Genomic DNA, 25,702 nt, shown 5'->3' with positions numbered 1-25,702 from the left:
GGTAACTGTAGGCTCTTTGTGGTGCTGCCCAGCCTGGAAAGAGTGTGGCTTTGGGTGGGGTCAGCCCATTTCTAGATTCTGGCTGTGGCCCTTCCTACTAGCTCCGTGATCTTAAGCAAGTCCTTTCATTTCCCAATATACTTCCTCCTCACCAAAGCTTCAAGGAAGCTACTAATATTAGCCCCATTTTATGGATGAAGAACTGACTCTCAGAGAGTGAGATCCAGCCTGGGTGGCTCAGTCAGTTAAGTGTCTGACTTCAGTTCATGTCACGATCTCACAGTTTGTTGTTTCAAGCCCAAATCTGGCTCTGCGCTGACAGCTCAGAGCTTGGAGCCTGATTCAGATTCTGTGTTTCCCTCTTTCTTTGCCCCTCCCCCTCTTGTGCGAGCACGCTCTCTCTCTCTCTCTCTCTCTCTCTCTCAAAAATAAACAAACATTAAAAAAAGGAATCCCACAAAAAGTGAGATCCCAGAATACCCTGCATCAGGGGGAGTTGTTAGGTGTACAGACTTCTGGGCTCCACCCCAGAACCTCCAGAGAGGTCCAGGGCTCAGGGTCAGGAGAGGAACCTGGGAATCTTCATGTTTAACAAGCTCCCGGGCCATCCTGAAGCATGGTGGAGTTCGTGTGACTCACACAGCCCCCCAAACACCCTCTGTCTTCACTCCCTAGTGGTGACCAGGCATGCCTATGGGGAGGACACCTATGTGGTTGGCTCTGTGCCTCCCCCTGAGGTGCCCACCTGCACCATCACTCCAGAGGAGGGTACCGTTCTGACGAGCTTCGCCATCTTCTGCAACACATCCTCGGCCCTGGGCCCCCTGGAGTACTGCTTCTGTCTGGAGTCAGGTACTGGCCCAGGGCTGTGCTCTCCCTTCAGCTACTAGGCTCAATTTCTCCCAGAACAGGGGCCTGTCTCTCTGTGGGAGCTGCAAGAAGTATGTTCCATGTGTGAGAGAGGTTTGCAGAATGAAGACACCCCCCAACTACACCTCAGCCCCACCCCCAGGCACACTGACCCAACCATACACTCGGGGAGAGGAGAATCTGGTCCTATTGATATCTCTCCTATGGCTATGGAGGCCAAAATGACCTCTGCCCTGGCATAAAGTATGTGGACAGGGTTAAATGGATGAGGATGTGACTACTGAAGGCCTTGACTAGGGAGAGGAGGACATAAGCCATCCCAAGACCCCGAGGAAGGTGCTTTTCATAGGGTGCCAGTTAAGTAGATGCAGAATGCAGGGCTATTCAGATGGCCGCGACTGGGTCTGAACCTGGAGGGGGACAATTCATGGGAGGCAAGTAGATTTCATGTCAAACCTGCATTCTCCCCGCCCCCCCCCCCGCCCCCCGCAATCAAATAGAGGCTGGCTAGCTGCTCTAATTCCAACTAGTTATTCCCCAGTAGTACTGCCCTCTGCCTCACACAGGTGAGCAGAGGGGCAGGAAGTGGGACCATATAAAACTCAGTTGTGAATTACAATTCAATAACTTCACAATTGCCTGCATGTTACAATGATTAGTGATTCCAGGGATGGGGGGCGGGTCTCCTTTAAGGATAGGAAAGATATACATTTACTCATTCATTCAACAAAAAATACATATTGCACGTCAGACTCTTCCAGGTGCTAGATATATAGCAGTGAACTCCACAGGGGAAGTCCCTGACCTCATTGTGTTATAATTAGTGGTGGAGACAGTTGGTAAATATATAAATAAAGACATAGGACAGGGGCGCTGTTTAGATTCACCAACCTGTGGAGGCCTTTATACAGGAAGTGACTTTTGAGTGAGCTTGGATGTTTTGAGCTAATGTTTTAAGATCGCCTCCTGCCTTTTTCTTCTTCCTCCTCCTTTTTGTAATTTGGTTTACCACCTTGAATTTCTTTTTAAGCCTGTAAAGAGGAAATGTTTTTAAGTTTTTTTCTTTTTACAGATTCTAGTAAAATTATTCCAAAGTGATAGCATCATGTGATTACTTACAGAGACCAGTGGATCAGTATAGGTAGCTGTCTTTTCCCTGAAAGCATGAAGTCCATGAGCTGTGGCTTCTGTGTCCTTGTCATCAGGCTCTACCTTGGTGGGTTTCCTGTCTCCCCGGGGCCTAGAGATGCCCCCCTAACTGTTCAGTTTCCATTTACCAGGTTCTTGTCTACACTGTGGCCCTGAACCTACCCTCCAGTCAGCTTATCTGCCACTTGGGAAAGTAAACAATGACTTCATGCTGACAGTGGTCATTTCTGTCTCCAATCGTGCAGGGGACAAACAACAGGCCCATGCAGTGGTGAAGGTAGGTGGCAGCATCTTTTGCTTCTTTATTGAGAAAACTCGTTACCCAGCTGAACTTCACCAAGAGGGTGGCTGGGTTGAAGGGAACCAAGGGCATGACCAGATGAATCACTGATTCATTCATTCCTTCAACTAGCATTTTCAGAGCACCTGCTCTGTGTCAGGCCCTGGGGACACAGCTGTGAACATGGTCACTGCCTTTGTAGACCTTACCTCTCAGTGGTCAGAATAGTGCCCTGGAGTAATGTCCTGGAGGCTTGGAGCAGGAGGACCTTGGGATGAGTTAAACCAGTGCCATCAGAGTCCAAAGGAAGGAGGGCCAAAATCAGCCATCAGGGCCACATAGCAGAGACTGGATAAAATCCGGGTAGATTTCAAGGGTGAGAGGCCAGGTGGAGCATGAAGGGACTGTGGGCACTGCGAGGAGCGCAGTGAGGGTGAAGCAGTGACTTGCCCAAGGCTTGGTTTCGGCGGCCGTTGGCGGCCTGCTACAAGTGGGCCCCGCCGCCCTCAGCCTCAGGGGAGACCCCACGCCACGTGCGAAGCCTTATGGAGACTGTGGCTTCAGGCTCCAGGTTCCGGAACAAGTCAGGTCTTCCCTGCACTGAGCATGTTTCCTGTTTCCCATGAGGTGGGACTTGGAGACACCCACGCTGACAACGTGGCATTCCAGGCTGCAGTGCTGGAGAACATCACCGCCACTCTGCAAGGCGAGCGGGACCCTGAGCGGCTCTTCCAGCTGGCCAGGACCGTGTCATCCGTGCTGGACCAGGAGTGCCAGGCGCAGGGCTGCGGGCTGCTGCTGAACATGGACATCAGGCAGAAGGTGTGCAAGATGGGCCCCCCCACTTCCTTAAAATTTTAATGTTTATTTTTGAGAGGAACAGACAGAGTGCGAATGGGGGAGGGGCAGAGAGAAAGAGGGAGACACAGAATCCAAAGCAGACTCCAGGCTCTGAGCTGTCAGCACAGAGCCCGACTTGGGGCTCAAACCCACAAGCAGTGAGAGCATGACCTGAGCCGAAATGAGACACTTAACTGACTAAGCTACCCAGGCACCCCAAGATGGGCCCCTTCTACACGGTCCACTGGGGTCCCAGAGTCTGGGGTGGGGGGTGGAATTCATGGAGCTGTGGAGAAGACTTTGGTATCTCCTGAGCTCTTGATGTCACCTCCCTCCTCTGGTCCTTTTGCTAAGTTACCTGAAATGATGGAAACCTGTTTTCCTTGCTCTGCCTGGAGTCAAAGACTTCTAGGAAAGGAAGCAATTTCAGAGTCTTGCTCCAGGCCCTCTGGTCAAAGGCGACAAAACCGAGACCAGAGGAGGAAAGTGGCCTGGCCCCAGTCATATGGTTAATGGGTTGGGGCCAGACCTTAGATGTCATCCCACTTCTGTCACTTTCCATCTGTATTGTCACAGGCTGGTGAATGAACTTCTCTAAGTCTCAGTTTCCCCACTGGAAAATGGGGAAGATAAATAGTGTTATTTCATAAAGTTAGGTCAAACCTTTTGAAGTTACCAACATTCAACCAGTTTTACCCCACAAAATAGCCATTTTGTGTGTTATAACTGGACATGATAAACAACTATTATAGAACCTATGATTACCTCTACTCCTGGTGCCTGGTACCTCTACATCCTGGTACATGTGGGTGTAAGTACACACATGTGCATGTGCACACACACGTATAGTAGCACATATATCTGCTGGGCGTGAAGAAGAAAAGAAAGACTTTTCTTGGGGCGCCTAGGTGGCTTAGTCGGTTAAGCGTCCGACTTTCACTTAGGTCATGATCTTGCGGTTCGTGGGTTCGAGCCCCGCGTCGGGCTCTGTGCTGACTGCCAGCTCGGAGCCTGGAGCCTGTTTCAGTCTGTGACACCCTCTCTCTCTGACCCTCCCCTGCTCACAGTCTCTCTCTCTCTCCTAAAAATAAAAAAAAAAAAAAAAAAACATTAAAAAAAAAAAAAAAAACATTAAAAAAAAAAAAAAGAAAGACTTTTCTTGTTCCCTGAAGGGTTTGCAAGAAAAGTGTTTAGTTAACATGGTGCAGGACACATGGTAAGTACTTAATACAAAGAAGTGGTGTTGTCATAGTGAGATTACTTATAGATAAACGTGCTTATTGAGCACCTAATACGTGCTGCTGATAAAAGCTGGGGCTCAGCCTGAAGTGAACAGAATCCAGAGTGAGCGGCCGCACGTGGAGGGGCTTCCTGGTAGAAGCAGTGGCTTCTGAAGAATGAGGCCACCGACCGACCCAGAGTGGACCAGCAGAGTCACCAGATGTACAGCCTCTAGCTCTCTCTCCTCCTGCATGAGTCCACTGGCCAGAGTCAGGAGCCGGCATCCCCACGGAAGCTGCCTCCAGGACGGTGACCAAGGTGGGAAGGAAGATCTACAGAGGCAAATATGACTTACCCTTCCAGAACATTCTGACAAGAGTCCCCTCATATACTGGCCTTTTTTACTCTCCATCCAAGCTGTAGCCTGGATGCATCCTGATCTAACAGCAGACAGGTTCAAACTCTACAGCTTCCACGCAGGGCCGTCAGACAGGTAGGCTGAGTGAGCCGTGAGGAGCAGGCCGCAAGAGGACTCTGGTCACTCAGATCTGGGCTGTGCCAAATGGTTTCCACTCACTTATCTAGGTACTTGCATCTAAACTAAAGGGATTAAAATAGGGCGCCTGGGTAGCTCAGTTGGTTGAGCATCTGATTCTTGATTTTGGCTCAGGTTGTGATCCCAGGGTTGTGGGAGCTCTGTGCTGAGCATGGACCTGCTTAAGATTCTCTTTCTGTGTCTCTCCCTCCCTCCCTCTCCCCTGCTCATGCTCTCTCTAAAATAAGAAAGAAAGGAAGGAAGGAAGGAAGGGAAAGAGAAAGAAAAGAAAGAAAGAAAGAAAGAAAGAAAGAAAGAAAGAAAGAAAGAAAGAAAGAAAGAAAGAGAAAGAAAGAAAACAAAGGAAAGAAAGAAAGAAAAGAAAAGAAAACCTTAAATTAATTAAAATGAAACCAAGTTTAAAATCCAGTTCTCCTGTTGCACTGGCCATATTTCAAGGGCTCAGTAGCTGCATTTGGTGAGTGGAGGGTGCAGAGACAGGACCTTCCATCAGTGCAGACAGTTCTACTGGGCAAGTGCAGGAATTACATTCTTAGTTCTTCTCTATGGCTGTCAAGGCCAGCCCCCAGCCAGCCTCTCCTCCCTCCCTCCCCAAACTTCCCCTCCTCACTTCCTTTTCCTTCCTCCCACACCCTCTTCCCCACCTCCGCCTCCATCTGCACATCTCCTTCTCTGACTCTGACCCTCCTACCTCCCTCTTACAAAGACCCCTGTGGCTGCACTGGCCCCACCTGGTTAATCCAGAGACCCTCCCATCTCAGAACCCCTAACTTAAATAAAACTCCAAAGCAATTTTGCCAAAGTCCCTTTGCCATGTGAGGTGACACACTGACAGGTTTCAGGCATTAGGATGTAGAGCTCTTTGGGAGGCCAACCTTCTGCCCACCACACACTCTATGAAGCAAACAGAGGTCTATGGGCTTTGGAAAACCCAGGATGAGCCTGGTCACTTGCTCTGACCCCAAATCTCTCTGACACGGAAACTACATTTCCTCTTCCTCCCTCTGCATCAGGTCAGAGAGCATGTGCTGGGGTCGCTGTCTATGGTCACCGCCACCCTGGGGGACATGCAGAAGGTGCAAGGGCTGGCCCAGGTTCTGAGAGAGGTGACCCACCGCAGTGAGGAGCTCACACCCTCGGCCCAGGTGAGTGAGGCCCACCTGCTGTCCCAGGCCAAGCCATGGGCCACGCACCTCTGCGGTGGGTAACTGACAAGTCACCTCAGGTCGACGGTCTCTCTGCCATGCGGCCACCAAGGCTTCCAACATGTGGTTTCCCAGGGTCCTGCATGGGTGGTACCGAGAGAGAGAAGATGTCCTCCTGCAGCTCCTGTTTCTCATTCTGGGTGTCACAGCCTGGGTGCTCACACACCCCACTGCCCCGCGATTAGCAGCTGACTCTAATCACTGAGTGACCCTCAAGTGTGTGCCCAGATACTGCTGCCCATGTTCCCCAGGACATACCAGACTGACACCCAGCTGCCAGCCCCTGACTTTCTTTCTTCTTTGACCCCCCGCCCCACCAGCCCACTCTGCCTGCCCACACCTTAAATCCTTGCCTCAGGGTCTGCCTCTTGGAGAACTTAAATGAAATCACCATGCTCCCAATGTAATGGTAGCCAAGGGTTAAGAATGGAACCCTAAGCAGGGGAGAGAGCACCCTGGCTGTGTGCTCCACCTGCTGTCAGGAGGTGGAGCCCTCACATTCTCCAGCCTGAAGCCAGCAAGGCTGACCTTTATTCCTGAGGCCATGATGCTTTTAACATCACACCCGCCATTTATACACCTGTCTGCTCATCCAACCATTCCATACGCACACATCTATTCAGTACCTGTGTACATCTGTCCCTCCATACTTCCATTCATTTATCCAGGCACTAATTTACTTATGCATTCAACAAATACTTCCCAAGTGCCTAGTTTATATGAGGTACTGTGCACATACTGGGCGTTGAGAATTCAGCAAGTCATACAGACATAGCTTCTACCCTTGTGGCATTTTCAGACTACTGGGGCAGCAAAACTTTACACAAATATCTTCACAAATACAGACACAATTACAAAACTGAAATGAATGTCTGGTCCATTCATCTATCCATCTACCCATCCATCCATCCATCTATCTATCCACTACCCATCCATCCATCCATCCATCCATCCATCCATCCATCCACCTCCCATCCATCCATCCACCCTTTCATCCAATCCCCCAGTTAGTGAATGATTACTGCTATGTGCTAGACATGTGCAAGGCACTCTGGGAAGACTCAGAGATGGACTAGGGTCCTCTCCTGAAGGAACTTAGCACACTGTGGGAAGAAGAAGCTGACCTCAAGTGAGTGATGCAGGCAGCCTGTGCCATGGGTCCAGATCTCCCCTAGTTTATCTCTCTGCCCTGCTCCCGTCTATCGCAGCCCTTGCCCTATGAATGGTGCAGGGGCTGGTCTAGCTCAGGCAGGGGCTCACGCTGCTTTTCCCTCCCCTTGGGGTGAACCCAGTGGGAGGCCACCCAGGCTCTGCAGGGTGCCAGCGAAGCACTGCTGGCAGCGAGCCCCAAGGCCCATCCTGAGGACCAGCGGCGCCAGATGGCTACCAAGGACCTGTTTCAGGCCGTGGGCAGTGTGCTAGCAGCTTCCCTGAGGGATGGACCACAAGAACCTACAGGGACCAATGGCAGCCAGGTAGGCGTTTCAGCCTAGATGCAAAGCTCCCGGCTACCACACGCCCCACTCACACCAGCCTTTCTAGACAGCTCTTTCTCATCTTGCAGATAAGGAAACTGAGATACAGAGGTTAAAGTCCTCTCTAGGGAACTGGAAGACAAGTTCCAGAAACCAGAGCTTCCGGGAGGCGGTGTGGTAGGGTAGGCAGAGCCAGGCTCTGGAGCGAGGCAGCCTGAGCTCCAATCCTGCCTCTGTTACTTTCAAACCTTGAGACTTGGGCTGGGTGCATGACTACTCTCAGCCTCACTCCTCATCTGTAAACTGAGGCAATCCCCAGCCTCCCAGATAAGCCAGCTGGTGAGATCACATGTCCACCCTCACAGTGGTTCTAAAAACACGGAACGTTGTGAGAGGAGAGGCAGCCTCTGGAGAGAAGATGGGTGCTGCACTGTCTCAGCGGCCCCAGCACCCTGTCGCAGCACCCGGGGAAGGGCCTCCAGGATGGCCTCATGATGGGGCTGAAGGCCCATCTCTTGCTGCTCCAGAGTCCTTAACCTCGTGGGGCCATCACCTCTACTCAGGAGAACACACACACACACACACACACACACACACACACAGATACACGTGGTCACGCTCAAACCTTTACACCCATGCACTCACACACACCCAAAACCACAAATGCTCACATGCACTCACACACATGGGCACTCACGTATACTCTCACACATATGCTTAAACACACAGCCTTGCACACACACTCTCAGAGATGCACGTTTACACCCATGTCTTCACAAATGGCCACACAGTTACACACACTCACTGACTCAGACTCGCACATGGTTACTGTCACACAAAACCATACACACACACACACACACACAGACTCATTTATGATCCAACATTTATACTCACACATACCCTCAAACACACATTCACATGCAGACACACAATCACACACTCACACTCAGAGATACATACACACTTAATTCCTCATATTCACAAGTCACCCTTAAATACACACATACATTCACATCCGCTCAGTCATGCCCTCTCTCTTACAGACACGCACACACACACACATGCACGCACGCACACATGCAATCTGTGCCCCAATAGGAACTCTTGGCAAACATCCAGCCCTTCCTGGGTCTTCACACCAGTCTTGGCCTCAGCGAGGTGCATCCTCATCTGGGGGTTTGGAGCAGTCCGTGCCCAGATGATCCAGTGAAATGGCTCTGCCTGCGGCTTTCCATTTCACTATAAATAAGACGTGGGCTGTGGGTGGATGTCAGGGTCAAAGAGAGCAGCACAGAGAGATGCACAGTGCGACAGCTCAGTGCACGGACTCAGAAGCCACATGCCCGGCAGCCTCATCATGGGTCCTGGCACTTGCCTTTTTCAACATGTGACCTCCACAAGTCACTTACTCTTTATGTGCCTCTGTTTCCCTGTTTGCCGAATGGGTAAGTGAGAGCACCTGCCTCAGAGTTGTCGTGAGGATGAAAAATGTTCACGTAAGTGCTGGAAACCTTGGAAGTGCTTACTCCTCATTCCCTACAGAGCCTGCTGCTCAATTTACAGCAATGTTGTCCCCTCCTCTGCGCACCCCCCCCCGTCCCTGCTGAAGGCCCCCCACTAGCCTGGTGACAATGAGCAAAGGTGGCATATGGAGACGGCCCTACAGCAGCACCCCTGCTTCCTCTTGCAGACTGCCGCCGTGCCCCAGCTGCTCAGAGTTGTGGAGCGAGTGCAGGCTGCCCTCCTACTAGGGACACTGCCTGGGGGCCTCCCGGCCACTCTGGCCGCCCCCTCCATCTCCGTGTACACAAACAGGTAAGCAGCCGCACTGGGGTCACCAAGAAAGCTTGTCCCCTGACCTGGCTCTTTCCACAGTCACATCCCAAGACCCTGTGAGAGGCAGAGCCCAGACAGCCAGCCTCAGAAGTGGGAGGGCTTTTCACCGAGAAGGTCCCCATGCTGGGGGTGCTTGTACCATGTAGGAAGGGAATGGCCGAGTCCACACCCCATCTTGGAGCTACCCACGAGTCCTGAGAGTTGGGTCATGTTAGAGCCGTGCAGGCAGGGAGGCTGAATGAAGGGGGCCTGCCCACCTTTAACCACGTCCCGGGTGTGCCTGGCCAAGCCCAGTGCTCCCCAGAGCTGTGGGGATTCAACAGGCACCTGCCTTGGGAGTCTGTGGACCTGAGGATGCCCTCCGCCCTGCATCCCTCCCCCTAAGAAGCAGGGGCTGGATCGCACTGCAGGCCCTGCTGGGACGCTTTGGGTCCCAGGTCCCAGGGGCAGTTTTTTGAAGTGGCACTCTGACCAGAGCTAGACTCTGAAACCAGGTCCCCAATGTAATGAGACAGGACAATGTCAAAGGCCAGAGAAGATGGGGCTGGGAACCCATGACATCACAGATCAAGTAGCTAGGGGAGCTACACCTGGAGAAAATCCCACGACAAAGTTCACTTATTCATTCAGCAAAGGACATATGGACCCCCACCGTGTGCCAGGCGCTCTCGTTGGCACTGGAGGTGCAGCGGTAAACAGAGCTGGCTAAAGCCCTGTCCTCACAGTGGGGGTAGGGGGAGGGAGGTGCCGGCTGCCTTCCATGCTGTTCCTTTGACACAAGCGTACAGAACTGCCTTTGGGGACTGAAGTAGAGCCACCCTCTCTGATGGGGTCCCTGCAGAGCAAGAACCCTTTCTCTGACACTGACTTTCTTCTCTCTCTCCTGGCACCTCTGCTCTCACCTTGTGGCCAGAATACAGCCCTGGAGTTGGCGGGGCTCCTCCGTGCACACCGCTGCCGCCAGCTCTGCAACCTTCACCCTGCCCGCGGCCTCCTCCCTCAGCTCCACGGAGTCCAGCCAGGAGCCTGTGGACATCAGGGTAACGGCAGTAATGACCTTGGGAGCAGCCCTTTACGGCCTCTAGGGCATGTGCACATGCATTTGCTCAGTTATGTTGATGATGGCACATATTACTTTCAGTACACATCACATATTACTATGCCCATTTTACAAATGAGGTGCAGCGACCTGCCTGAGGCTGCAAGCAAAATGGCAGGGCTGGGATGCAGATTCCCAAATCCATCCTTCTTCCGCTGGTCGTGGAATTTCCCCAGCAGCCTTGGTTCAATTAGTTACTGGAAATAAAGCTCTTCAGACTTCAATCCATAACTAGGAAATGGCAAGCCGAGAGCTCTTTTACTCCTGAGTTAGGGCACATCTCTCTGTTCCTCCAGCCCCAACGAAGGCAGACAAATATCTTTTTCTTGGGGACTTGTTGGCTCTGCCAAGAAAAAAGGCTCAGATGGTTTCGCAGTCCAGCAGCTGCACAACTCTAGCAGGTCTGAGTGGGTCCTCAGCCCTGAAGGGCAATCACGCACCTGGAAAACCAGACACAGCTAACGGCGGGGTCCCGCATTCACCCCATAGGGCGAGGGCCACTTGTCTGTCCCATTTTGGGAAACCTTGTCATTCACACAGGGACGCAGTCACCTTCCAGCCTTCAGGGGCCCTGGCCAGCACTCTGTGTTCTTGGTTTCAGATGATGAGTTTCCCAATGAGCCCCTTCCCAGCCCAAAGTGACTTTGACATCAGTGGAACTGTTGGTGGCCTCCGTCTGACCAGTCCCAGTGGACATCTCATACCCGTGAAGAATCTGTCGGAGAACATTGAGGTAGAAGTCAGGGGTGCTTTCAGAAGTCAAGTGTCACTTCTGTCTTCTTTTTCAACTTGGTTGGGACCAAAAGTTGATTAAACAGGAGAATCATTAAGAATGGTCCATACTCTGTCTTACACGTTGTATTTCAATTTAAAACTATAAACGTACATTTTTGTCAGTCTTGGGGTGTACAATTGAAACATTTCTTTCAATATGTTGACTGGAATTTTAATCATCTTCATTACATAAACGACCCTTACAATGCGGCCTCTGAAATGTCAGATTTTCTCTAAAATGAACCAAAAACATCAGGGCACCTGGGTGGCTCAGTTGGTTAAGCATCTGACTTTGGCTCAGGTCATGATCTCCGGGTTTGTGAGTTCAAGCCCTGTGCTGACAGCACAGAGCCTGCTTTGGATCTTCTGTCCCCCTCTCTCTCTACCCCTCCCCACCCCTCTCTCTCTCTCTCAAAAATAAATAGAAACATTAAAATGAAGCAAAAACCTAAGCACACCATGGTGTAATACAAGATCAGATCCTTTTGAGATTTTAGTGAGTGTTTTCCTAATCTAGTTTTCTCATCAATGACTAATTCAATAACAATGTTTAGCAATTCATCTTTCCAGTGTCTTCTCAAAGCATTCAGCTTAAGTTTTCAGGCAAAAAATTCTTTTCACACTAGTACTCTGTCACTTTATGTCACTCTGTGGAATATATCATTAAAATTGACCTCTACAAGCACATGTGGACATAAGCAGCTTTGGGATAAACGCATGTGCCCACTGGTGAGCTCACACCTTGACTGGCAGGAGAGAGCTGTCATAGGCTGTGTTCTCTGGGAGCAGGTGCTGAGTAAGAGCTCGGGGTGTTAGAAGTTTGCTGAGACTGGCACCTGCGAAGAGGGAGGAAGGACACCAAGACTGGGCAGAAAGAGAAGCCAGACTGGAATCCAGATCGCACAAAGCCCCAGTCAACTCAAGGGGGAGCACCGTAGCAAGTACTAGCCATTAGAATTATGTTAACCAGGCTTAGTATTTTCTGTATCTCTTGATGTTTTGATATCTTAAAAATCTTGCTGGTGAGGAAGAAAGTGCCCCTCCCAAGGCCAGCAGATCCTTACAGGTAGCAAAGGGCTTTGCCAGGGCGTACCTTTCATATGCAGACTAACCAACCCCAAGTCCATACCCCCAACCAGCCCCTTTATCTGACTCACACACCAAGCCAACATTTCCCCTGTCCTAAACCATCCCGAGGCCAGGTACCAGGCCACCAGAGACCATTCTTATAGCCCCAACGCTGCCGAAATTATTCAAATAGGCCAACCTGAAAATGATTTATTCTGCCCTGCCTTGCCTTTCCCATGGAGATCCCAATAACAGCCCTGACCTGAGCTTTTCCCTGTGCCTACCCCGTCTCCTGACCAGGTGCTTCCCTTGTGGCCCTGCGTGGCATGGTGGTCCCCTCCTCTCAGGAAATGTAAGCCATAAATTCTTCTTTCAATGGCATTGGCCCTTCCGCATCATCACTCAATCACCTCCATAAAATAAGATCCCTCATGTACAAATGAGACAGATGCCCCACAGCAGGCTGCTAACTATTGGCCTCATACCCCCTCCTTGCCCCCTGGATGCAGGCGGCCCCAGGGAGGGTGTGCCTCAGACGAGGTGGGCCTCTGCAGCTGGGACAGACCCTGAAGGAGCTGACAGCTACAGCCTGTCTGTGATTGGGCAGCAGGTCCTTCCTTGAAGGAGGCTCATGGTGGACCATGCCCACGTCTAACACAGAAGGCCACCAGAAATAAACAGTGCACAGTGGGCATCAACCAACCATTAATCAATCATTAACAGAGCACCAGTTAATCTGGAACGCTGGTTTAATGGAGAATGGTTATGAGAACTTCTAACAATAGTAATAGCAGAATAATAACAGCTGCTAAATTTTTAGTATTATCTGTATCTGGCACTTGTCTAAGTATTTTGTATGTGATGTCATTAAAAAAATTTTTTTTAATGTTTGTTTGTTTGAAAGAGAGAGAGAAAACAAGTGGGGGAGGAGCAGAGAGAGAGGGAGACACAGAATCTGAAGCAGGCTCCGGGTTCTGAGCTGTCTGCACAGAGCCTGACATGAGGCTTGAACTCACCAACTGCAAGATTATGACCTGAGTCGAAGTCAGATGCTCAAGTGACTGAGCCACACAGGCACCTCCTTTTAAAAAAAAAAAAAAAAAAAAAAATTAAGTATGTGATATCATTTTTTAAAATATTTTTTTGTAGTAAATGTTTATTCATTTATTTTGAGTGGGAAAGGGCAAAGAGAGAGGGGAAGAGAGAGAAGCCCAGGCAGGCTCCATGCTGCTAACACAGAGCCCAACACAGGACTTGAATCCATAAACCATGAGATCATGACCTGAGCTGAAACCAAGAGTCAGATGCTTAATGGACTGAGCCACCTGGGTGCCCCAAAAAGGTTTTATTTTTAAGTAAGTTCTACACCCAATGTGGGACTTGAACTCACAACCCTGAGATCAAGAGTCAGAAGCTCCACCAACTGAGCCAGCCAGGCACCCCATGTATGCGATACCATTTGTAATATCCTGAATGAGTCTACGTGCTCTATTGATGACAAGGAAGCAGAGGATCAGAGTGGCTTGTTAACTGGCCAGAGGTCCCACAGCCGATATAGCACAGAGCCAAGACCCAAACAGAGGTCTCTCTGCCTCTATAGCCTGTGCTCCTAACTTACACTTTCCTTGCTTTACATCGTCATCAATATGACCACTAGTTCACACAGCACACTTGTGCAAGTTAGAAAAAGTTGGCCCTCTTTCTGTGCAGAAGCAGCCCAAGCCTTGGCATGCAGTCTGACGAGTGCATGGTAGGTGAATAACGACCCCACAGGATGTCCATATTCTCATCCCTGAGCCTGTGGAGTTGCCGCCTTACATGGCCCAAGGCACACTGAAGGGGTGATTGAGTTAAGGATCTTGAGATAGATGACCCTGGACCATGTGGGTGGGCCCAGTGTCATCCCAGTTCCTTACAAGAGGCAGAGACAGGGGGAATTAGTCACAGAAGACAAAAGGCTAACCTGATGACAAAAGCAGGAGATTGGGATGATGTGAAGAGGGGCCCTAAGCCAAGGAACGTGGCACCCCCAGAAGCTGGAAAAGGCAAGGTTCTCCCCTAGAGCCTCCAGACGGCATCAGTCGGCCAACCTCGGCCCCTCAGAACTGATTCTGGACTCCTGGCCTCCAGAACTGTGAGACGGCAAATCTGTGGTGTTAGAAGCACCGAGATAAGCAGCCTCAGGAAGCTGATAAAATGAGCCCAGCAGAGTGGACCTCGGTGCCCCAGGCACTCACCCTGCCCTGCTCCGTACGGCAGCCCTGATGCTGACGGGCACTCCCATCCCAGCACACCCCTGATTTGACTGTTTCTGATGACAGATCCTGCTGCCCCGGCTTTCAGAACGCAGTGAGCCAACTGTGTTAAATCTGACCAGTCCTGAAGCTTTGTGGGTGAACCTGACTTCAGACGGGGCAGCTCTGGGGATCCAGCTGCACTGGAGGCCCAATATCTCCCTCAAGCTCAGCCTGGGCTACGGCTACCGCCCCAATGAGACCAGCTACGACGCCAGAGCTCACCTTCCACCAATGGCTGCTGCAGGTAGTGCATCAACTGGGCCAGCTTCTTGGGCAGTGGGGGGAGGGTGACAACTTGAGAATCAGAAGCCACGGAGAAAAAAATTTTTTTTCCTATATTAAATGCTGATTTTTTGGTGTTATTACTAATACTACTACTACTGTTATCATCAGTATTATTTATTAGTTGGCAACATTAAGTGAGCACTTTCTAAATGCCCTAACCTGATAAGCACTTATAGAACTAATTTCATTGTAATCTTCATTACAACCTTTGGGATGAGCACTATGGACATTTCCTCTTGCCAGGTAAGAACAGAGAGGTTAAGTAACTGGTATAAAGTCACACGGCAAATAAGGGACAGAGTCAGAACTTGAGCTCTCATCTACCTTACTTGCCAGTCGTGCTGACTTGAGAATGCCTCTTCTTCTCTGCTCCTGGTCTCGGGGGAAGAGGGCTTTCCTAGGACCTCAGGGAGACCATCAAGGTCAGCTTCCCTGCCCAGTCACCTCGGTCCTTCTCTCCCATCACATTAGCCCCAGTCTCCATGAGGCTTTGGGCTGACCTGGAGCCCTCTTTCTTGCAGATGGACTGTCCACGTGGATTCTGAACCCAGAGGATCTGCGTTTTGGAGAAGGCATCTACTATCTGACTGTGGTCCCCGAGCCTGAACTGGAGCTGAGCCCTGGCAGGGACCTCACAGTTGGCATCACCACCTTCCTGTCCCACTGTGTGTTCTGGGATGAGGTCCAGGGGACCTGGGACAACTCTGGGTGCCAGGTAAGGAGAGGACACAAAGAAGAAGACAGAGCAAGCTTGGTTTGGTGTGTCGAGCTCATTTTGGGTCCCCTTTCAGTGTCTCTGGTAGCTGTTCTGCATCCCTCCACAGGGTCTTTGCATATGCTGTTGCCTAGGCCTGGAATGCCTCTCCTTCCCCAGTCTGGTTAACTAGATCCTGCCTCCAGTATAATTTCCTTGAGAAAACTGTTCTTAACCCCCAGCCAGGTCAGATTTCCTGCTGTAAGCTCTCCCAGTACATACATCCGCTCCTCCATAGCACTACACACAGCACTAAGCCATTTCAGATCTACTCAGGAAGTCACTGAGATGATGTCTGTTCCCTCAGTGCACCAGGAGCCCCACAAGTCAGGAACAGTGTGCTTTGCTCACCACTGAGAACAAATGACCACTGAGTGAATGGACATTCATCCCCAAGGAACTGAACTCAGAGCTGAGTCCTTTATTCCATGCCAGGTGCTGTGTTCTGTGCTTTACTTGCATTACCTCATCAGATCTCCACAATAACCCTCTAAAACAGTAGATATTCCCATGCTACAGGTGGTAAAACAAAGGCTCAGGAAAGTCAACAAATTTACCTCCAGGTCCCTTGCCTAGTAGTTGGGAGAGCTGGGACTCAGACCTAAGCCTGTCTGTCCCCAGAGCAGGAGCCTTCTGTGATACGCAGTGCTGCTTGCCCAGCCCCCTACCAAGCCTCACCAAGCCCCTGGATGGCACATGGCTCTATTAATTGCAGTCAAATCCCTGTCTCAGGTCAGCTGAGCTCTGCCCATGACAGTGTCCAGACACTGGCTCTGAGGCCATCGGAGGCCATCTCTTGTCAGTGTACCAGTGCTCCTCTTCCACCTTCTATGCCTTTGATCTGTTCTCTTCCTGGGAAGGCCCTTCATACCTACCCTGCCCGGAAAACTCCTATGCTTTTCACCCTTCCATCTCCCACTCTAATGTCACCTTCTTGGAAGCATCCCGACATCGGGACTCTCCTCTCTGGACTTCCACAGCACTTCACACCTTCCCCAAGAAGAGCAACCTCCACATCTAGCTGAAATTTATCACATACCTGTCTCCATCTACTAGACTGTAAATACCTTCTTTCATTTATTCAATAAATATTTACCATGTGCGAGGCAGTGGGGATATAATGGTTAGAAAAAACAGTGAGCTTTCAGTCAAGCAGAGGACACAGCCAAGAAGCAAATGCCACACATAATCAAATGACAATGGTCACAAGTAGTGTAAGAAGCCAGGCTCCAGCAGAGCCACAGAAGGGGACTCAGAGCCAAGTTCCTTCCGGATTTGTTTCTGCTACAGCTTCGGCTCCCTTGTCAACTCCTGCCCTGGCTTCCAGCCCCCACATGGAGGGAGTTCCCCAAAGTGCCAGGAAGAAATGGGTGCATCACGATGTCCAAGAGACAGCATGTTCCCCACGCCCCCAGTAGAGCTCTTTGTACCTCGTGAACAAGGCGCTGAGTGTGTTGCGAGTCCTCACTCCTGGCAGCTGTCTGATGCCCACGCTGCTGGCCTGGGGTGCCCTGCAGGCTGTCCTCAGAGGCCCGAGGCTCAGAAAGAGAGATGGTGTAGCCACTGGGGGTGTGGGCTCTGCCATCAGACAGATCCGGGTCCAATCCCACTTCATCAGTACTAGGCAGGTGACTTTGGGCAGGTCACCGCACCTCTCTCAGCTTTCTCATCTGAATATGGGGACAAAGGCTGGTTCCCACTCACAGGTGGGGTGGGGCGGGGCCCGGACAGGAATAGGGGGATGAAGCAGTTAGTGTGGGGGCTGGCACGTAGTGAGTGCTCCAGAGTAGAGTCGTTCATGTGTTGAACAATCTGAACGTAGAGAAGACAACACGACATATGAAATGGAAATCAAGGAAACAATGAACATGGGACTTGGGTGGTGGCTGGGTTGAGGACAGACTAGGGCAGGACTACTCAGCTCAGTGTAAGTTATTGGAACGTTCCTAGCTTTTGAGTAGGGTAGGGGTTCTCAGGTTCTCATGTTATTGAAAATATACACCTACTAATACATATATACACGAATGCAGGACATACAAAAGTCAGATGTAGGAGTGTGTTACAGACCAAAAGTTATATGAATACAATATCGTATACATGGTGCTCATTATATAGAGGTAGATACAATACAAACACAGACACAGATACAGATATAGATATATAGATAGAGATATCCCTGAGGGGCCGTAAATAAGTAAATGGGACAAAAATCAGCCCCAAATTCTCTACACAGCTAAAGAAAGCTCTAAGTCTGTGGACTGCAGACCTTCTCAAGGGGTAAAAGCAGAATTGTCACAAGGGGTCTGAGAATCTATTCCTGCTTAAATATTTTCTCAAAGGTCACTAAAGGTGCAACTACTATAGCAAGGGTACGCACACATGTATTCCCAGAGTTCAGGAGGCTCTCCTGCTGGAAGGGTTGGGAAAGCCCAGGAAGACAAAGATGTAGGCGTATAAAGCCTGGCCCCTGGGCACCCAACACTGAGACGCTCCCTGCTTGGTTTCTTCTCTGAAACCAGCTCCACGCCTTCTGGGCACCCCAGGTGTTCCCAGAAGGCCCACGGCTGCATGCCAAATGCTGACCAGGATTGGGAAACAGTGAGAGAAGCAGTGGAGCAAACACGAAACTAAGATCCATGTGAAATCTCTCCGTAAACAGTTGGTGTCGTGCCCATGTGGCCCCTTGCTGGGCGGCTCATTAGGGAAGACAAGAGTTACCTGCTGGGGCACTGTGGGCTGCAGTGGGTTCTTCCTCATGCGCTGAGCAGAGAACCTGCTGCGTGACAGTGTTTCCCGCTCCCTCCCACCTTACCACCTCCTAGTAGACTCTGGAATGAAACACGGTGCTGAGTTGTGGGGTTGGACATAATCTCTGCCCACCAAATGGCTCTGGGGTGGGGGCGGTAACTGAAAGTTGACAGAAGGATTCAGAAAAGGCCCTAAGCACAAGGTGTGAATTAAGAGCACAGATGGGGGCCCCCGGCCCGGTCCATCCTGTCTCCCCGTCCCCCACCCCAATCTCCTGGTCCTGTACCACCAGGGGACCATGTAAACAAGCTCTATCCACACAGCTTGCACTCATAGCCACGTCCTGGCACCCTCGTGCCCAGGGGTGGGCACACCAGTGGCCAGTCCATCAGAGAAGAGTGATCCTGAGGAACAGGCCTGTGCAGGTGCTAGAAGCAAGGAATTACAGGTCCAGGTCCCAAACCATAGTCGAGAAGTGGGAGTCCCATGGCCAGAACTACGGTAAAACAAGTGAGACATCTATAGTGCAAAATTCAAGGAGGGCTTCATCCTCAGGGTCACCTACGGCCTCACCCTAGACACAGTGAGTGGTATGTGCTGTGGGGTAGGCATGTCACTGGGTCCCCTCACTCCCTGTCTCATGCGTGCAGACAGGTACTGCCTGAGGCCACCTTGAGTGGCACTCACCTAAAGCATGAGCCCAGGCTAGGGGCCTCGGGTGCCTAAACCTAAGGAGGTTGAAATTTAGGGAGCGCTTTCCTGGTGCTGAGACACCAGTTCAGGATTTAAACATTTGCCCTTCCCTTTTGTTTACATGATTCCCCAGTCTCAGTTTTTTTTTGTTTTGTGGGGTTATTATTTTTTTTAATCTTTAGTGTGAGATAACCAATCATCCTAGCTTGTCCAGGACGGGGGAGCTCCCAGGACTCAAGACTCTCATTTTTAGAAAAGGAAAGCCCCTGGAAATCTGAGATGAGCTGATTACCCTGGATGGCCTCTCAGCACCTCGCCCATTCCTGGCATAGACTTTGCACCCAACACACATCTGTCCAATGAGTGAGCCTCAGAAGGAGAATGTACTGGAATCATGTGCACCAAAGTTGTGATAATGGCTGCCAATGGAAGGTGGGGGACAGAAGGAACTTCACCTTCATCCACAATACTTCTTTAAAAGGGCAAAGGAGACTCATGAGATTATACAGGTGCCCATTGAGAATGATGGGTACCAAGATACTTGTTACAGATAATATTCTTGACATTTAAAGATTTTTAGTTAACTAAAAAAGCTCAAGAGAATCATAGAGCTGGTCTCCCCAGGGCTCCTCAGGAACTGTCCACCTCCCTTGGGCTTAAAGTAAGCTAGAGACATGCTGGTATTCCCACCAGGGCCTCTTTGGGGTTGCAGGTGGGGCCAAGGACCACCCCCTCCCAGACACACTGCCTCTGCAACCACCTCACCTTCTTTGGAAGCACGTTCCTGGTGATGCCCAATGCCATTGATGTCCGCCAGACTGCCGAACTCTTTGCCACCTTCGAGGACAACCCCGTGGTTGTGACCACCGTGGGCTGCCTCTGCGTGGCCTACGTGCTGGTGGTGATCTGGGCAAGGAGGAAGGACGCTCAGGATCAGGCCAAGGTGAGGTTGCATGATCCACAGGAATGGGAGGAAGGAGCAGGGGGTGTTCCCTTTCAGGAACTCCAGGGGATGGAGCTCAGCTGGGGAACCAAAGGGCCAGGAGCAAATCCAGGTCATCCCAGGTAAGCCAGCTCCTCAGCCTCATTATATGTAAAATGTCCACTCTCATTAAGTTGTCAGGAAGATTATTCTACTGACCATTTATTGAGGATTTACTATATGCCAGGGATTATCCCATTTAATGTTCACTGCACCTCTAAGAAGAAGGTTGAGAGGTCCCTAGGCCACCCTCAAGTCCAGCAATTTGCTGGGCAGATTCACAGAATTCAGAAAAGCCATGGTACTCATGATTATGGTTTATTGCAGTAAAGGATGCAGATTAAGATCAGTAAAGGGAAGGGTCCAGGAGAGATCCAGAAAGAGCTTCTGACTGTACTTTTCCAGGGGAGCTGTATGGACAGGCTGCATTCTCTAGTGATGGCACGTGACAGTTCATATGGAGCTCACCTGAGCCCCGGTGTCCAGGGTTTAATGGGGGATCAGTCACATACATATGGAGTGCCCACAAGACTGAGTTCTGTTGCTCGATCTCCAACAAATCACCTACCATCACCACCACCACCCAGAGGTCAGACTGACACAGGATGGCCCAAAGTCCTCTTCATACATCACATTGTTAGCAGAGACCACCTGATGTGGACCAAGCTACTCAAAGACACTCTTATCAGGCAGGAAATTCCAAGGGCTCAGGGGTTATCTCCAGGAGCTCGCCAAGAGCCAGGCCTTTCTTTGAAATGTATAGGGTTTGGACAACCCAGTCCTCCTGAGTTCACCATTAACTGCATGGTGCCTCTATCATCTTACAGAGGAAGAGACCAAAGATCAGGGAGGGCAACTAACTGGTCCAAAGCCGCCTCCAAGAAGCCAGAATTCAGACCCACATCTGCCTGACCATAACTCAGGTCTGAGGGTAGAAACGAGATCAACAAACTGCCAACAACAAAGCTCTGATTACTTTTCTAATACATGTGCTGTGTCTGACACTTAATAAGCCTTCAGCAAAATTCTGTGAGTGTCTGAGTGAGCACATAAATGCTTGCAAGGATGCACCGTCACAAAGTTCTGAAATATTCTCCATTTCCCGCCATCCCCCCACACAGGAACATCTCTCAGGATGTGAAGGTGGCACAAAACTTAATAAGCTAATAGTTGCAGCATTTATACTGCTGTCTTCGATTCACGTGAGGGAGTAAACATTAATACTTCAAATGCCTCACCTGTCAATTGGTTCCCAAGCAAGAGACTTTGCAATAGAGTTGAGCATGCAGGGTGCTTCACAAGGAGAGCCTGGGATCACAGATGCCCCGAGTTGGGTCTAGATGCCCAGGTCCTGAGCATGCCCAGACACCACATCAAACTGGCACTGCATGTCAGCCTCTCCAGGAGGGCATACGACCTCAGTAGAGGTGGCTCTCACATCCTTGACAACTGGGGCAGCAAGCTGTCCACCGGTGGGAGACCTGGGTGGCTCATCCCAGAGCCCACTGCAACCTCTAGTCCAGCTTTGTTTTCTTTTGCTGCTAAACCACCTTGTCATTCATTCCTTTTAAATTCCCTGAGAGTCCCAATCTGGTTACCAATGGTAGAAATTCTAGATAAACAGAGTTTGTATCATTCACCAGATCAGAACGTTCTCAGCTTAATACCAAGTTCATTTCCAGTTTGACTACTTTTAAGTCATATTAAACTCATTTTGTACTATTTTATTTTCAAAGTTTATTTTACTGGTTCTCACCTAATGGAATTAATAAATAACACACATAATTTTGCTCTCTTCCCTTGTCATGAGTGCCCAGCTCACTCTTGGCTGCTGTGTAGTGGATGAACCCAGTGAACAGAGCCCTCCTAATGCCATCCTTCTGTCCAGGTGAAGATCACAGTTCTGGAGGACAACGATCCCTTTGCCCAGTACCACTACCTGGTGACAGTCTACACTGGACACCGGAGAGGGGCAGCTACTTCCTCGAAGGTACCTGGCCATGCAGGATGCCCCTGGGTTGATCAGTATCTCCCACCCAGCAAAGCCCTTGCTGGCCCATTGTTGAGTCACGTTAGCATAGTGGATGTGCTGTTGTAGAGGTATTTTTTTTCTCTTTTCATTTAAAAAAATTTTTTAATGTTTTATTTATTTCCAAGAGAGAAAGACAGCATGAGCAGGGAGGGTCACAGAGAGAGGGAGACACAGAACCCAAAGCAGGCTCCAGGCTCTGAGCTAGCTGTCAGCGCAGAGCCCGATGTGGGGCTTGAGCCCAAGAAACACGAGATCATGACCTGAGCCAAAGTTGGACGCTTAACCGACTGAGCCACCCAGCCACCCTCCTTTTCATTTTTTAAAGGAAAGAATCTTTTTGGTAAAAAAAAAAAAAATCACCCCAAGCCTCAATATTTAAAAAGATAAAGCAGGAATGGGTTAAGGGAGAGTTGGAATCTAGCATTCTACCACTGGTCATCTCCCTTATCCGTATCAAGGAGTAACTCAGTTAGTTAGTAACCTGCATACAAATTTGCTCACATATGATGAACACTCAGTAAACTTATCAATAGGTAGAGAGAAACCAGAATCCTTCAGAGAGAAGGGAGAAAAGAAAGAAAGAAACAGTGCCTCCCATTTGAAAACAAGGAGTCTTAGGTTAGATTTTTTTGGGGTAAACTGATTAGCTAGCATCTAGCTAAAAGGTCAGGCTGAGCCATCAGTCCTTGAGCAGGCTGACTGGAGGTCGTAAAGAAATTATTCTACTTCCTTACAAATTCTCTGAGGTTCTCCACATTTGGCTGTGGAGCATCCAGCAGGTTGTCTCTAATATGTCAGCATCCTGAGTCAAGTCTGCCCTGTGCCACGTTCCTCATCTCAGTACACTCCCTTTGACAGCAGCCTCCACGGTTCTGTTACTAAAACCGGGGGCTCAATGGAGCACAGTTTGAGAACCACTGGCACTGTGCATCCTATCTCAGAGGAAGCTCCATTGTTGTTTTTTTTTTTTTTTCAAAAATGACATTAAGCTTCATTACAACAGGGCATTTGTCTATTCACTTATTTTTTAAATCTTATTTTTACTTACGTATACATTTATTTTTTATTTTAAAAATAGTTTTATTTTTATTTATTGCTGTGTCTTAGGTCCTCAACCAGCTAACATAGAGTAAGAGCTCAGTAACTCTTTGTTGAATAAACATAGGAATTCATTTCATCCATGTAATGAAACATTCATCTTATTTCTGTTTGACACTAAAGAGTCTACCTTAATAGGAAAGAAGTGAAAACCTGTGATCCACAGGCCATTTCTCTTTCTGGAGAGTTGAGTCACATTTCCATTTGATATTGTCTTAGTTTGGATACTTATTAGAGGCCCGGGACGCTGTTAAACATCCTACAATGCACAGGAAAGCCCCCACAGCAAGGAGTGATCTGGCCCAGGATGTCTACAGTGGAGAGCCCTGCTGTGGAAGCAGACAAGGATCCGAGTATAAGTAGTTGCCGTGAGAGGGGGATCCTAGGACACCCCAGTAGGGGACTGGGAAGCTGATAGGAAGGGAAGGAACTGATAAGGGGTGCATTATCAAATCCATTACCTCTCTGGGCAGCTGGAGCCTAATTCCACTACTGAGGTAAGCAACATGGGCTTCCCAAAATCATCCCAGCTGAGGGCTAAGAGAACTGGGCCACTTACCCACCAATCCCATCAGTCACTGGTGGAGAACAGTGTGTACCGCCATTAATTCTCCGGCACTTCCAGCCTCTGTTCTAACAGCTCAAGAAACCCCAGGAAAGAGACAGCTGCTGGCAGTCGGACGTGGGTGCAGGGGTGCTGCAGTGGTGAGGCTGAGGGATGTGGGCAGAGTGTAGGCGGCAGTTCGGTGGCTGTTTTTGCTCAGGAAATCAGCCACGCTCATCACCATCACCTGGACAGCTGCAGCAAAATAGATTCCTGGGCCCTGGCCCCAGGATTTTTAGTTGGGAGGTCTGGAGCGGGGACTAGGAATATGTATTTTCAAGATAATGGGCACTCGTGCATTCGTGTCTCAGGGCCAGGCACTCTGGGAGACACTGGAAATATGATGTTAGGGAGGAAACCAGTCCCTACCCTATAGCCCTTACAAATAAATATACAGGAAGTTTAAAAAGATTACCAGGAAGCATTTTATAATTCACGCTAAATACACAAATGCAGATCATATCACACTACATCTTCATACATCCGAAAAATAACTCAGCAGGCCCACAATGGGAGGAGAGGAGAGAATGAAGGGGCCGTGTTATGTTGGTTTTCAATGGTTTCTGGGCACTTCCAAGGACACATGGCCAGCAGGGCCTGGTTGCCATGTGGAGTTGGTCTTTCCTAGTCTCTGGATTTCAGGTGACCGTCACCCTATATGGCCTGGATGGAGACAGTGAACCCCACCACCTGTCAGACCCTGACATTCCAGTTTTTGAGCGAGGAGGAGTGGATGTCTTCTTACTTTCTACCCTGTTCCCCCTGGGGGAACTGAGGGGTCTACGGCTGTGGCATGACAACTCAGGGGACCGGCCATCCTGGTAAGTCAGGGGTGGGCACACTATGAGAACCCACTAAGTACCAGCCCAGGGCTGGTCACTGTGCATTTCCTGCCTGGCCAATCCGTACATGCCTTGGCAAACACATAGAATGGATCCCTACTTCACTGATAAGGACACTAAGGGTCAGAGAGGCCCTCCCATCCATGAGCCACACATATGGGATCAGCAGCTAGAAGGACTGGAAGTTGCAACCCTGGAGTCCATTGCTAGCTCCACCCTTGGCACATTTGCAGCATCAACCTGTCACTGAGACCCCAGTTCTCCATCTGTAAAATGGGGACAGGTGCCCATAGAGGGGACTAAATGAGACACTGGCTGATTCTATAGTAGAAGAAGTAAGAGCAGCCACTACTCTTGAGCAGTAGGCTAAGCCTTCCCATTTCTGTGCCTTTTCTCATTGGCTCCTCAACAATGACCCTTAGGGACAAGTAGTCTCATTCTTGTTCTGCAGGTGGGAAAAATCTAAGCTCAGGGAAGGTAAGTGACTTGCCCAAGGTCACACAGCTAGCAAGCTCAGAGCCAAGAATCTACCCCTTCTGGGTGAGGCCAAGACTAACCACCTAGATAGTCATTTCCACCCTGACCACCCATCAGCGACTTGCAACTTTAGAAAAACACAACACTTCTATTGCTCTTTAATTTACCTAAGAGATTACACATTACTGCTTCAAGTGCTGTACGTTGGACCCTGAGATACTGCTGAGTATGCAGGGTGCCTGGGACCAGCCCCTGGGAAGGGAGAGAAGGAAGCAGGAGGAGCAGAGAGCAGAGGGAGCAAAGCGTTGATACAGCACAACAGTGCGCTGACTCTCCACAGGGAGCTCTAGAGTGTCCTGAGTTGGACTGAGATGTCCAGGTCTTGACCACACCCAGGCACTGCACCCACCAGTCACTGGATGTTGGTCTCCCTAGGACACTGTGTGACCTCAACAGAGGTGGCTCTCACATTCCTGACAGGGCTGTCCTCCTGAAAATGAGAAAATGCATGTCC

At 49.9% G+C, this 25,702-nt stretch overlaps 1 protein-coding gene and 1 long non-coding RNA gene across 2 annotated transcripts in view; one reads left to right on the top strand and one right to left on the bottom strand.

Moving 5' to 3' along the window:
• PKD1L2 (polycystin 1 like 2) overlaps positions 1 to 25,702 on the top strand; it is an 86,800-nt gene that overhangs the window by 28,691 nt on the left and 32,407 nt on the right. Inside the window, exons 14-26 of the mRNA XM_039225928.1 lie at positions 676 to 852; positions 2,151 to 2,296; positions 2,927 to 3,121; positions 5,930 to 6,061; positions 7,414 to 7,596; positions 9,290 to 9,414; positions 10,349 to 10,475; positions 11,136 to 11,267; positions 14,698 to 14,917; positions 15,480 to 15,673; positions 19,866 to 20,096; positions 22,024 to 22,125; positions 24,512 to 24,690. Coding sequence (XP_039081859.1) covers positions 676 to 852; positions 2,151 to 2,296; positions 2,927 to 3,121; positions 5,930 to 6,061; positions 7,414 to 7,596; positions 9,290 to 9,414; positions 10,349 to 10,475; positions 11,136 to 11,267; positions 14,698 to 14,917; positions 15,480 to 15,673; positions 19,866 to 20,096; positions 22,024 to 22,125; positions 24,512 to 24,690 — 2,143 coding nt within the window. The remainder of the gene's footprint in view (positions 1 to 675; positions 853 to 2,150; positions 2,297 to 2,926; positions 3,122 to 5,929; positions 6,062 to 7,413; positions 7,597 to 9,289; positions 9,415 to 10,348; positions 10,476 to 11,135; positions 11,268 to 14,697; positions 14,918 to 15,479; positions 15,674 to 19,865; positions 20,097 to 22,023; positions 22,126 to 24,511; positions 24,691 to 25,702) is intronic.
• On the bottom strand, positions 785 to 2,159 carry LOC120227932. Its single transcript, XR_005527373.1, has 3 exons — positions 1,990 to 2,159; positions 1,762 to 1,901; positions 785 to 932 (listed from the first exon to the last, which is right to left on the bottom strand). It is a non-coding gene; the product is annotated as an uncharacterized LOC120227932 (long non-coding RNA).

This window comes from Hyaena hyaena, unplaced genomic scaffold (assembly GCF_003009895.1).
Source record: "Hyaena hyaena isolate Hyena2069 unplaced genomic scaffold, ASM300989v1 scaffold_1, whole genome shotgun sequence".
NCBI lineage: Eukaryota > Metazoa > Chordata > Mammalia > Carnivora > Hyaenidae > Hyaena > Hyaena hyaena.
The sequence above is the reverse complement of the archived record's forward strand: the minus strand, read 5'-3'. Positions and strand labels throughout refer to the sequence as shown.